General features: G+C 42.9%; 1 protein-coding gene across 1 annotated transcript in view; it reads left to right on the top strand.

Moving 5' to 3' along the window:
* The first annotated feature begins 256 nt into the window (after window positions 1-256).
* MYLK (myosin light chain kinase) overlaps window positions 257-12,432 on the top strand; it is a 220,034-nt gene continuing 207,858 nt past the window's right edge. Inside the window, exon 1 of the mRNA XM_074593871.1 lies at window positions 257-519. Coding sequence (XP_074449972.1) covers window positions 357-519 — 163 coding nt within the window. The 5' untranslated portion in view covers window positions 257-356. The remainder of the gene's footprint in view (window positions 520-12,432) is intronic.

Raw genomic sequence — 12,432 nt, 5'->3', positions numbered from 1 at the left:
CGGGCACCGCTTCCCTCCGGACTCCGCGCTTCCCCCGCTCCCGGAGCGTGCGGGGTAGCGGCTCCCAGCCCGGCCCAGCCGAGCAGCAGGTGGGCTACGGTCGGAGGCGCCGGTGCGGGGCTGGGGGAGCTTCGGTGGCGGGGTGGCTCCGGCAGCGCTCCCCGAGCTGGCGGGGCTCTCCCTGCCGGCAGAGGGAAGCCCGGGGGCGGGCACGGGTGGAGGGTTACTGGGGCATCCTCCGGACGGAGCTGGCGGGGGGTGGAGTAGGCGGAGAAGGAGGAGGGAAACCTGCTTCTCCAGAGGGACGGGGAAGCCGCGCTGCAGCGGACCAGCCCAGCGGCGCCGGCTGCGGGCACATGCCGGGCTTGGAGCATCGGAGCCGCGGGTTTCCTGCGGGTGTCTCAAGCCAGCTCCCGTCCCTTCCCCTACGAGAGCGTCAGCTGGGCTCCTGTGGGGAGAAGCGCTCACCTACGGTTCCCCTCCCAGAGTGCATCAATCCGACAGCAAGCAAACCGGGTAGTAAGTACTTGTCATCTTTTATGTGTGATTTGCTGTAGTTTTATTGTTCCCTGTTGGCAGGTAGCAAAGGCTCGTTAAGAACAAGCATTTACAGGCTAGGCTGCAATGATCGGCTCTTGGGCTCTCCCTTGGACTTCTGAGCCTTTCAAATGTAAGGGTGCATGTGTGGAGGCACATGTAGGAATGTTCCTTTGCTGCACATCTACATCTTTTATGTTTCAGACAAAACGCACGTGTTTTTTTTCTTTTAACTTCTGCTGTTCTCAAAATAATTTGTACCGTGTTGCACAACACAGTGTCTCAGTGAAGGATAAATCCTGGTGACACCACTTAAACATACTGCATAAGGATGAGGGAAGGAGATGACTGCTTAAAATCATTAACTTGGGGGGGAGGAGGAGGTGAAATCACTTCTCTGTGTGCTGCCTTCACGCTATGGAGCAACAGACTTTTTGGGATTCTTTGCCATTTAATCCTCTTTCCTGTCTGTGCACATCTGGACTCTGGCCTGGCACTGCTCCCTGCGCTTAGCCTGGAAGGGAGCGGCATGGCAGACTAGCAGGGGATGGAGACTAGGGACATAAAGACAGAGAATTCTTCCCTTCCCTTGGAGTTGAAAGATACGTTTTAGCCACAGCTCTGTCCTCTGCAGAGTGAACCCATAGAAATACTTGTCCCAGGGTCAGGAAGCAGAATCAAAAGATTTTGAAGATTACGTTGCCTACAAAGGGAATATCTGAGAGGGTAAATGCAAATACCTGGTTCCACGCACCCAGCCTCTGACGGTTTCCAAGTATTGAACCCTATGGAGGGTGAGCATGGAGTTGCATGACATGCAGAGGGTGTGTTCCCCGCTGACTCTACAAAATGATGCCACCTCTTAGTGGAGTGCTGGAAATACCATTTCTGTCAGTGAAGCTGTAAGGGAAGGAGTAATTCCTCTCACACTTAAATCCCAAACTGAATAACTGTCTCCCTCCCCCTACTTCCTGCACACATGTCTTTATTTTTTTCCTAATGACTTGCATTATTATTTGCCAAATATGGTATGTGTCTTCCTCTGCAACTTTATATTTGCTGAGATGTTCCTGGAACTAGGCTCTAAGACTGCATTTTAGGAGCCTTCTGTTTTGAAACCAGAATTATATTTGCTAATGACTGTCAGATGGCACGAATAGTTAATTTTCATCTGGCATGTACCCACCATTTTTTCTGTTTCCTCAAATGATACTATTCTTCTGTAGCTAGTCCCTACATGTACTGTAGCGTGTAACATAGTGCTCACAATAAACATTTTCATAATACACCTATGTTGCTCTTGTCCTGTGCATTTTGCATTCTAACCCTACAGGACAAGTGTTTTAACTCCAGCAGTAACTGGAGTGACTCTGGTAGTAGGAGAATGTTTGCCACCAGAGGACCAGCCAGTAGAAGGAGAATCAGCACATCACATGCTGGCATGCAATATATTGAAGATACTTAACGCTTGTACAGAGATATGAGCAGAAGGAAAATGCCTGTTTTAACACACATCACTGCTACGATTTTATATGAATGTGGGAGGCTCATGCTAGTTAATATCACTGACCCAATTTTTATTGGTTGTATGGGGAAATCTTAACAGGTCTGCTGCAAAGAAAGTTAGAAATCTGATACTTTGCTGTTGCAAGCATCTCTCTCTAGCTCTGGTTGCCTTGCTACATGGTGCAAAGGAGGATGAAAGAATAAATCAGTGAAGTTCTGTTGGTTTGCTTTTATAATGCTGAAAGGGAATTTATAAAGTCTGAAATAAGCAGGGATTACGTATTGTCATTGGCTTAAGTTTAATGTTAAGAGATGCATGATTTTTCACCAGTTCTTGGTCTGTTTTGTGTTCTCCCTGACTCCTCCTTTAAGATCATTAGGACTTCCTCTGGGCGATGATCCTATTTTTACAGTCAATCAAAATCCATACCAATATCCTTACGCAGGCCAAATAGACTGTATTAGAAACACTATAAACCAACAGCTACAAATTACTTTCAGAGCCCTCCTAAAACAAAATGCAGATGCAAATAGAATTCAGAGCTGCTCCAAATGCTGTGCCTGAAAGTTATGGATGTCTAAATCTGGAAAGTGTGCTCAGAAGCTCTGTTTGAGGGCCATGTAGGGAGGTGGCTGAAGTTTTTGGTTAGACTCTGGAGAACTGGGAGCCACAGTCTGTGGTTGTTGGACTCTTCTAGGTAGTTTGGGTTCAGGCCTGAGCATGGGCTGGAAGGGAGCCTGGACTATTCCATCCCGTTTTTGCAGAAAGACTTGTCCCCTCTACTTCATAAACTTGTCAAGTTCATAATAAAACATGCAGCAGTTGTTTTCTTTTGCTGTGTTTAGAGCTGTACTCAATAGGTTTTCCAAACATTACTCCGCAGGTATAAGTTAGGAGGTAACAAAGGTTTGTTTTGTTTTTTGTTTTTCTTCCTTGCCTGGTTAATACTATCGTCTCTATTTGATGCTAAGTTATTCATTTTTAATCTCCCTTTGGAAGGTAGGATGTCCTTTCTCTCATTGCTCTACAAACGTGTTGCTACACCTGTTGCAGCAGACTTTTTAAAACTTTTTCTGAGTCTGAGTGACAGCAGTGGCATCCACTGTTCCAGACAGGATCTTAGCACGCCTTGTACAGCTGCCTTCATCCCCTTCACTGATGGAAATGCTTCCACGATGAACATTAGGATTACATATGCTGTTTGGATTTCAGCACTGCATGCAGAGAAGATATGATTAATCTATAGTGCTGAAAAGGATTCATTAGTGAAGCCAGATGGATCCAGGTAGGATGGACTCCAGACTTTTTTTTTTTTAATTTGTCACAGCTTCAAATGTCACCTATGTTGTCTGTGATTGCAGTATGGGTTTTACTAAAACCTGAGTCTTTCCTGAGCAATTGTAAAGGGTCTGTTGAATGTGCTACAGCAAGGTCTGTCTCTAATAATGTCTTGATTAAGCCTCACTACAAACAGAAGAGTATATTAATTGCCAGACTAACATGTCATTTGGCTCCGTGAACAAGCTACTGAATACTAACTTATGAATGGAAACTTAAAAGGATCATTTGTAACCTGCTACATGAAAGAAATACCAAAATGAAATGAAAATACACTTGTACCTCTGTCGTTGCTGTTGCCATTAAAGCTGACATAGAATTCCAGTCTAATTTTCCTGGGAATCTTGACTAATTTCATAAACTTTTTTTTGCCTCTGAAGTTTCAGCAGCTGGTCCCTATATAAAAGCTAGAAATAACTGGTTCTCCTTTAGTAGGAATGAAAGGAGAATTGAGCTCTATAGAAATGAGGAGATTAGAGCTCCATGAGGCATATACCCATTTAATGCTGCTGGAAACCAAACCCGCTTGAATAATCTTAACTCTCACTTCTGGTGAGCAGAAATTCTAGGGGGAAAAAAAAAATTCCCTTAGTGACTTATTAACAAAGGCTTTTCAGGTTTACTGGGATTTATCATGTGAGCCTAATCTACCTTTTGTTCATCCAGTTGGCAGGCTTTAAGATTTAAAAGGGTCTGCAGAAACTACTCCCCCAAACTCCTTATTTAATTAAAGAGGCTTGGCGCATTATTTACCTTTGAGTCTTCCATTTATGTGGGAACAATGAGTTGGAGTTAACATATTGTAAAATATTTGTGAATGTTGCATTGTAAGCAGAGACAGGGAAAAGAAACAAAACTCTGGCTATACCTTCACATTTACACTAACCTATACGGGTTCACTCAGAATGTCTGGAAGTGAGGCCACTCCTACATAAATACTAAAGTATAAATACAGGTGTGTAACAACAAATTTCACTGCCTCTGCAGGTGATAAAAGCCTGGATGTGAGTCAGTCTTCCTTTGCTTCTATGGGAGCTCTCCAGAGTCATCAGATGTGCAGATCAGGCCTTGTGCATGCCGGTATTTTATGCATTTTGTTTTGGTAGTTCAGCAAAGACAGACTGGTAGCTGTAGTTCTTTCACTGGTTCCCCCAGTTTCTTCTCCTCCCCCACTCCATTCATTGCTGTAGCTGTGAGCATCAAGTTGCAGATAAAACGACTTCTGAGAGAGCAAGGGGATGCAGCTCTTGCCAAAGGCAATTAAGTACTTAGGATTACAGCGTGCTTTACAAAGTGTGTTCTTGCTGAATCCCCTTCCTCTTCTGCTTGCTGGCACAAAGCAGTTTCTTAGCACTTACCTTTGTTATAACAAGTCTGAGCACTGCTAAACTTCACTACAGTGTGTCAGCTCTCTATATAAGTCCAGCGAGCTGCAGTGTCTTATGTTTTGAGGATAGTCTTGCTGGTGATTCTTTGGTAAGAGTCAGTTTGACCTCATCACCTCTGCTGTAATTGGATTAAACTTGCCAAAAACATGGCCAGTTGATGGCATATTAATTATTCAGACTGAAGTGCAGTTTTGTGTGCACAGGATTCTGTGCCAAAGGTATTTTTAGGACTTGTGATGCAGCTGATGTGCTATAGGATACAGAATTGTCACCAAGGGATGTTTTCAGTTATTTTCTTCATCAAGAAAGTACTAAAACAGACCATACATTCTGTTTGAAAGCAGATGATATAACCTGTGGGAGAAGGAAGAGATGCTCTAGTTGCTAGTCATGTGCATCACTTGCTGTTTTTTCTTGTGAATTGTGATAAATTGCTGAGAGCCCACAGGTGGTCTGAAGCTGCAGACCTCCTGCCTGAGGAACGTGAGTGATGGCCTGTGCTGTTTTACCCACCTACTGCAGTTTATTTCTAATTGTTGCACAGCAGGTTAAATCCGTTGCTCTGAGTTGTCTTTTTACTGCTGCTTCTGTTATTCTTCAGCTGCCTCGTGATCTGGGGTATTTGCAGAGTGACAGGGTGATATCTGAACAGAAAAATGTACCCAAAATGATACTGGAACTGTGTAGTGAAGGATAATCTGACCACCAAGCCTGTAGTTTCATCCCAGAACCTTTTATATACTGTCTAAACCAGTGTAATCCAGCTTTCAGTGGGAAACGCTGCTAAGCAGCAAAAATCAATATCCTGATTGTTAACCTCAGCAACATATTAAGGGATGAGTGGGTAACGGGGAGACCAAGGACTGAGTTGAAAGTACTTTTACAAAGAGGATCGGGATTTGAGTGGATGAAGAGAGACACAGTGGTATTTGGTCTGGCATACACACTCTCTGAGATGTTCCAAATAATGAAAAGATCCCTGTTTTGTGAGTTAGCTGTTCTTATCTGCCTGGAAGTATTGCAAGTTTCCTGTTTGCTTCTAAGGCCTATCGGAGTTGTGTTTTGCAGGCAGTATGAGTCAAAGGAGTCAAAGGATCAGGACATTGTTGCATTTGATTTCAAGGTGATACTGTTTTCTTAAATGCTATAAACTGGTGAATACTCATGGTGCAAAACAATACCTGATAGGTGAGGCAGGGTTGTGAGATTTTTCCATATCTACTAAGTGACAGTCACAATTCCATTTAATTTGTAAACGTGCACTGCAAATAATAACAAGGATGCCTGCTTTAATACCCCATTATAAAATGTACATAGCTGTGTAATTCTATTTTCTGCAGTGTTAAGTCTCATGAAGTTCCTTGTCTCTTAACAGAATAAATACATCATTCCATTAATTCCTTATAATGAAGCAAGCAGCTTGTTAAATATTGAAGCTAAGCCGTTTTTATTCACATCTCTTATGTCATGTATTTGGAATCAGTGTAACTTAAAAAAATAAAAAATCACTCCTGTCTCCTGAAGAAGGATTAACAGTCTGACTAGGCCAAGAAAAACTGTGAGGGCGTGTTCTGTAAGAAGCACTCACAAAGTCTAGGTCAGGGAACCACTGTCTGTATGGTCTTATGCTATTGAATATATCAAAAGGAAAGATACAAAACAGAAGCAATAAGCAGACTGTGTTTAAAAAACACAGGAAAGAAAAATTTGTTAAAAACGGACTGCTTTACTCAGGTTATTTACCTTAGATCTTCTATGGTCATAAGCTTCCCTTCCCTTTGGTGGAAGAAGAGGAAGGCATTACGTCAGTGCTTCGTGTCTGAAAGCGTTACTAGCTCTTTACATCACTAGTTCAAGTCCAGCCTAGTTTTGGAGGTGAGAAATCTTTTCTGTTTTGTGCAGCGTACATTTACTCCAGTGCTGTCGTGGGTTAGATCGGTGGGATCTGCCTGTACACATGCTGTTGCTGTTTAAGCGCTGACATTCTGGCTGTGGTGACCTCAGGGGGTGTCTCTCAGGCAGAGCCTGTGAGACCATCACAGAGGGAGCCCCGGCTTTGAAATTTAACAGCTGGTCTAGGGGTGTCTCACCCCCAACATTAGAGCAGTGCAATTCCTCTGACCTCAACAGAGATGCAGCATTCATGGTTTTCAGTAATGTGGGAGCGAAACTGGGCCCATATTCTTTTAACTGGTCTATTTAGCAGCTCTTTTCCATATGCAGTCTCCATGCCAGTGACAGGAGCTTCCTGGAACTGACAGGAGACACAAAAGACCCTCTTCTCTAAATCACTGGACCTTAAGAATATTGAAAGGATGTTACAACAAGCCTCATAATACACCATTGTCAGGCTCTCTCTGAAGATGCCTGCAGTGGTATCGTACCTCTAAGCTTTCCAGAGGGGGTGTGATGACCCCACATGGAAGAAAATAGAAGAGTAATGGTTTGGGTGGCCGTGAGGAATTTTATGGTACTACTTCCCCCGGCTGTAATTCGAAACCCGCTGGAGGTATTTAGTGTTGACTGAACTTGTATCAGTAAGAGGCAAGGAAATATCTGAGCATGTATCGTGCAGTTTTTTTAGGAAGAGATCCTGGCTTGTGTGTCTGTGCATGTCTGGGTGCATCTTTCTCACGGACAGGGGAGTGGTGAAAGGTTTGTTTCACTTTCTTCATTTCCCATTCTTCTTCCTACTCATTTTCCTCTTCCTCCACAATACAGCAGTTTTTCATGTTGCCATGAAAATGTCTGTGCTTGTGAGTGAACACATTTGAATGGAAGAGGTTTTTGAAGTCTGAACTTCAGCGTTCCCAGGGGAGTTGCAGAGTTTGCATTCTGTGCTTCCTTCAGCCCTGCTCAGGGATGTGCTTTAACAGCACGTAGTACTCTTGCAGGAGAGTTTGTGGCAAGCTACCTCTGTGTTGCTGGCAAAACAGGCTTAAGTCAGAGAATTAATGTTTGTTTATTATTTTCTTGGCAATCAATACAATCTTCTGATCACTGATTCAGATACTGAGGAGCAAGACCACCACAAACAATTATGAAGTCGCTTACATGAATACTTATTCAGTCCTTTCCCTCGTGGTCTCTGCTTGCTGTGCACTTGCTGCAGAACTGCAGCAGGGCCGAGGCAGGCTGCCCCTCAGGGGTCTCCCTGTTCCCTTGGCCATGGAGGACCCCACAGAGTGTCTCCAGCCCTCAGGAGCCGCCATTTTCTGTTGCTGACAGCTTGTATCCAGGCCCTTCTCTGGCTGAGGGATGTTTTGGGGCGATGGCCGGGCTCTTGGACTTGCTGGTTTTCCTCGCTGGGGCCCCCTCAGAGCCAGAGCTGGTGGGAACCGGCCAGGACCGGCTCAGGGTGGCTCTCAGCCTCCTGACAGGCCGCCCTGCTCTGCAGCCTGTCACTCGTCTCATTTAGTGTCATTCTGTGAGAGATGTGGATAAAGGTGTGGCTGTGGCATGGCGGTGAGTATCCATGAGGGAATCTCTTCATGCTGAGGGGCAGGTGAGGAAGCAGGAGCTGTGCTGCCTCCTGCAGACATGGCTGGCCTGAGTGCCGACCAGGCAGGCTCAAAAGCACTTGTTTCATTTGGCCTCAGCCCTGACCTGTGGAACCAAAGCTTTATCGCAACTGATGGGGAATTTTGCTCAAATTACATGCTTAAGTCAACCTGAACGTAGGTACTGGGCTACTTACTGATCAATTAAGCACATGTCATGCAGAGTGAAATTCAGTGTGGCTGCTTACAAGGCTGATTCAGAGGGGTTTTCTAAAAATGCTTCTAAACTTAGCATAAGTGTTGCTCCTTCATTTTACCTGAAATTGTGCCACTATGTAGTTCATCTCAGATGACTACTAAAATACTTAGTTCTCATTCAATCTATTTAGCTCTTATCTGATATTAAACTCAAAGTTATGTTCCTTCTCCAAGATATTTCCAAGCTGTACCTGTGGTTGTTGAAGTATGGAGACCAAATCGGTAGTCCTGGTTAGCCTGAAGTGGGGGCTCGTCCTGACTGGACCACTGTGATATCCAGAAAATGAGTTTGCAAAAGTTAATGACTGTGTGGCATCCCAACAGCAAGGACAGATAGTCAGAGTTATTCAAATTGTTTTCCAGTGTTGACCCTACTCCTTTTTCCACATGCATGTTCGTGACCTTAGACTTCATGTAGTATTGTCTAACTGCAAACTTTTTACCACTTTATCCTTTTTGCTTTAGCTGAGATGGTAAAAGTAAACATAAATGTGTAAATATGTTTCAGTAGTTGATGTTGTATTGTTCAGGCATTTTTATTATATTGTACTTTGCTTGACAGCTAAGGTAACCTGCTTTGAACTTGTTGTGATTGTTCGTAAGTGCATGAGCACTGTGCAGGATCCTGTGTGTGAGACAGGTACCCTGTATTTTACATTAGCAATGTATGGTTATTGATAGTGGTGTAGGGAACTGTGGTAACATAGCCTACTTCTCACCAAATTACGGAGGAGAAAAACACATGGTGTTTCATGTCTGTTCATGCCTGCTATGTGTTCTGTGGTGATGGGAATTCACTATATAGCTTTCCAATGCTAGTTTCTTTTTAGCTGGTTTTATTACAAACATAAGGTTTTGAGACGGACTGTCAGGAGCAGGTGTAAGAGTTAACTTTGTCAAACCTTGTTAATTTTTGGTCAATGTAGCATAGAAATTTTTTCCCCAAGAACCAAACAAAAATATTTTCTTTTAAAACACTAAGAGCTACAAGATAATGAACTAAAGTGAACCTCAGACCAAAGGATTTATTGTTTTGAAGACAAACTTGCTGTAATTGTACTTCTTGTGAGGTTTTTTTTCTTCTGTCCAAGCTTACATTTCACTTGGAAGACAGGAAATACAGCTTTCCTGATTAAATTTTTTTGACATATAAATAACTTACTGTCTTCAAAGACAGTGTTTGTTTAAAAAAATCCCTCTAAAATGAAACTTTGTGATTAATTAAAAATTAAATTAAAATCTTGGTTTACCTGGGTTGGTAAAATAATTACTTATGGATGTCTGTACTGTATGTACAGATGTAAAAGGGGCTTTCAGGGCGAAGGGTGTTAAAAGAAAAGCTCTGGCACCTGTAACTGGTCTGAATTGTTTTATTTCCTGTTCTTTGCTGTTTATATCTGTCCCTGTCCCACTCCCACCCCTGCCACGAGAGGTAATGAATAGGCTTGCTTTCCATCGGCTTGCCCCTTTGCTGGGGTTAGAGTACAGATAAAATAACAAAATTAATCCACAAGCTGCACGGGAGGAAGAATACCAGCCATGTATATGTTTTATTTCATTGCATTGTTTATGGATAATTATCATTAGATACTAAGAGATGGTGGTCAGCGTGTTGGCAGAAAGCAGATCTCTAAAACAATATTCCTATATTAAACCATGCGATGAGTTCGAGTCTGGTTGTCACAGTGGCAGGAGCCCTGATGAGTCTTGGTCATTGCTTATCCTCAGGAGGTGGTGTGATTTGTGAGAATGATGAGTCTACCTAAAAAAATTAATAAAATCAAAACTACCTCAGCGTTCCAGTTAGCCCAGCATCATGTCCAACAAGTTAAGAGAAGCTTCTTCAACAGCTGTTTTTTGAGATCCACTTCTCTCCAGTTTCCACAGCTCTTGCGTGGAAAGTATCGTACCTGTTTAGGCCTTTAAGTGTCCATTTATGGACCTATTGTCCAAGAGTTTGTTTAATCCCTTTTTCAACCCATGGACATCCTTTGCCTTCACGGCCTCACATGACAGAAGCTTGTAACCTGCTGGGTAAACAAGTATTTTTATTCAAATGGGTTTATTGCTAGTTTCAGTGAGTATCACCTTGTTCTCATGTTGTAGGATTCGGCAAATAACAGTTCTGCATTCAACAGCTCATGGGGTTTTTGTTACACCTGGTCATGTCTACCCTCAGCCACTTTCTCTCTAAGCTGGGGACTCCCGGCCTTTTCAGTCTCTTCATGTAAAGTACCCGCTCCATTTCCATTTAGTTGCCCCTTTGCTGCACCCTTCCATGTCCTTCTTGGTATGCGGAGAGCAGATCACAATACTTAAGGCGTAGGAGCAATCAGGCTGCATGAAGTGGCAGAAATGTCCTCTCTTGCTCTTTTTCTGATGTTGCCCTGTGTTTTGATGTCTTTTTTTTTTGACTGCTGCTGAAAACTGAGCCAATGACTTTAGAGAACTGTCAAGGATGGTTCCAGTTTCTGAGTAGGAACAGTTAGAGGTGGTATTGCCTAGGTGAATTACTTCAAATTTATCTACACTAAAGCCTACCTGCCAATTTTTTTTCCCAAGCAGTTAGTTCTGTCACTAATGAACATGCTGAGTGATGCCAGTCCCAGCCCTGATCCTAGGGATTGCACTACTGATTCATCTCCATCTTAAAAAGTTTCTGTTAAGTCTATCATTTGCTTTCTTATTCTTTCTAATGTGCACACTCTTACTGTGAATTAAGTCAGACTTGTCAGAGTGTGGATCCCAGGTTGCCCTACACAGCCCTTCCTGTAGCTGGGAGTTACGCAGGCAGGACCTCTGAGTCCTCCAGTACAGAGGCTCTCTATAATGCTGGTTTACACACCTTGGCTAGTGGTTCTTCAAATTCACATTTGAGTTTTTTCAGAACTTGTGTGAACATTGTTCTGTCCCACTGATTTATTAATATCTAACTTCCTTGTTTGGTCTAGTATTTCCTGAATTTACTTCAGACTGATGTGCCTCCTCTGCCAGATTTGCAACAGAGTGCAATGGGTATGGAAATCTCCCCAAAGGTTACAGCAGTAAAGGGTGATGTAAAGAATTCCCTGAGCTGCTCCGCTACATCCACGACTGCCCCTTATACACCTTTGACATCCAGCCGCTCAACAGGTTTCCTGGCTGGCTTCCTGTTGTTGATGTATTTAAAGAGCTGTTTACTAGCACCATGATCTTCATTTGCAGGCGTTTTTTGGATTTTTTTTTAGCCTTCTTAATTTCCTGCTTACATTTGACTTGCTATGTTTTATGACCTTCCCTGTCTTTACTTAAGTAATCCATTTTGTAAGAGCTGACCTATGCCCTGCAATAGTCTCCTAACTCTCCCTGAGGCTTCTTGCTTTTTGACCTGCTCCTTTTTAATCTCGTCTTTCTTGACACATTCTTATATAGTTCCCTTTCTTAAAACTGAGTATCTGTACACTGGTTTTGTTTGGTGACCCTTAATATCAGTGCCATTCTTTGTGTTACCTAACAGGTGGCCATAATAGCTTTCTCTGTTTTGGATTGTACCCTATACTTAGAAGTCTCTTTTCCAATGGAGAACTGTATATGGATCTAGAATAATGACTTATACTATAGTTTCCCTTTCTTTTCCATGTGGGAAAATACTGAGTATTTCTGAATGTCCTCGTGTGTTGATATATGGCAGCTATTAGTATTGCAATACTCTGTGGAAGCCATCTATTAAAATTGAGAGGCACAAGCTGGGCATGAAGCTGTTCTGGGTGCTAATGGAGCTACATATATTATGTTTTGCATACGCACAGTATGTCCAGTGATGATTAAAACTTTGCACTTATACATATTCTAGCCCAGAATTTCATAAAATTCAAAATCCCCACACTTAAAACACCCAGAAAGAAGATAGCCTTGCTTTTCCAGT

The sequence above is a fragment of the Larus michahellis genome, chromosome 7, assembly GCF_964199755.1.
Source record: "Larus michahellis chromosome 7, bLarMic1.1, whole genome shotgun sequence".
In the NCBI taxonomy this organism is placed as follows: Eukaryota; Metazoa; Chordata; class Aves; order Charadriiformes; family Laridae; genus Larus; species Larus michahellis.
The sequence above is the reverse complement of the archived record's forward strand: the minus strand, read 5'-3'. Positions and strand labels throughout refer to the sequence as shown.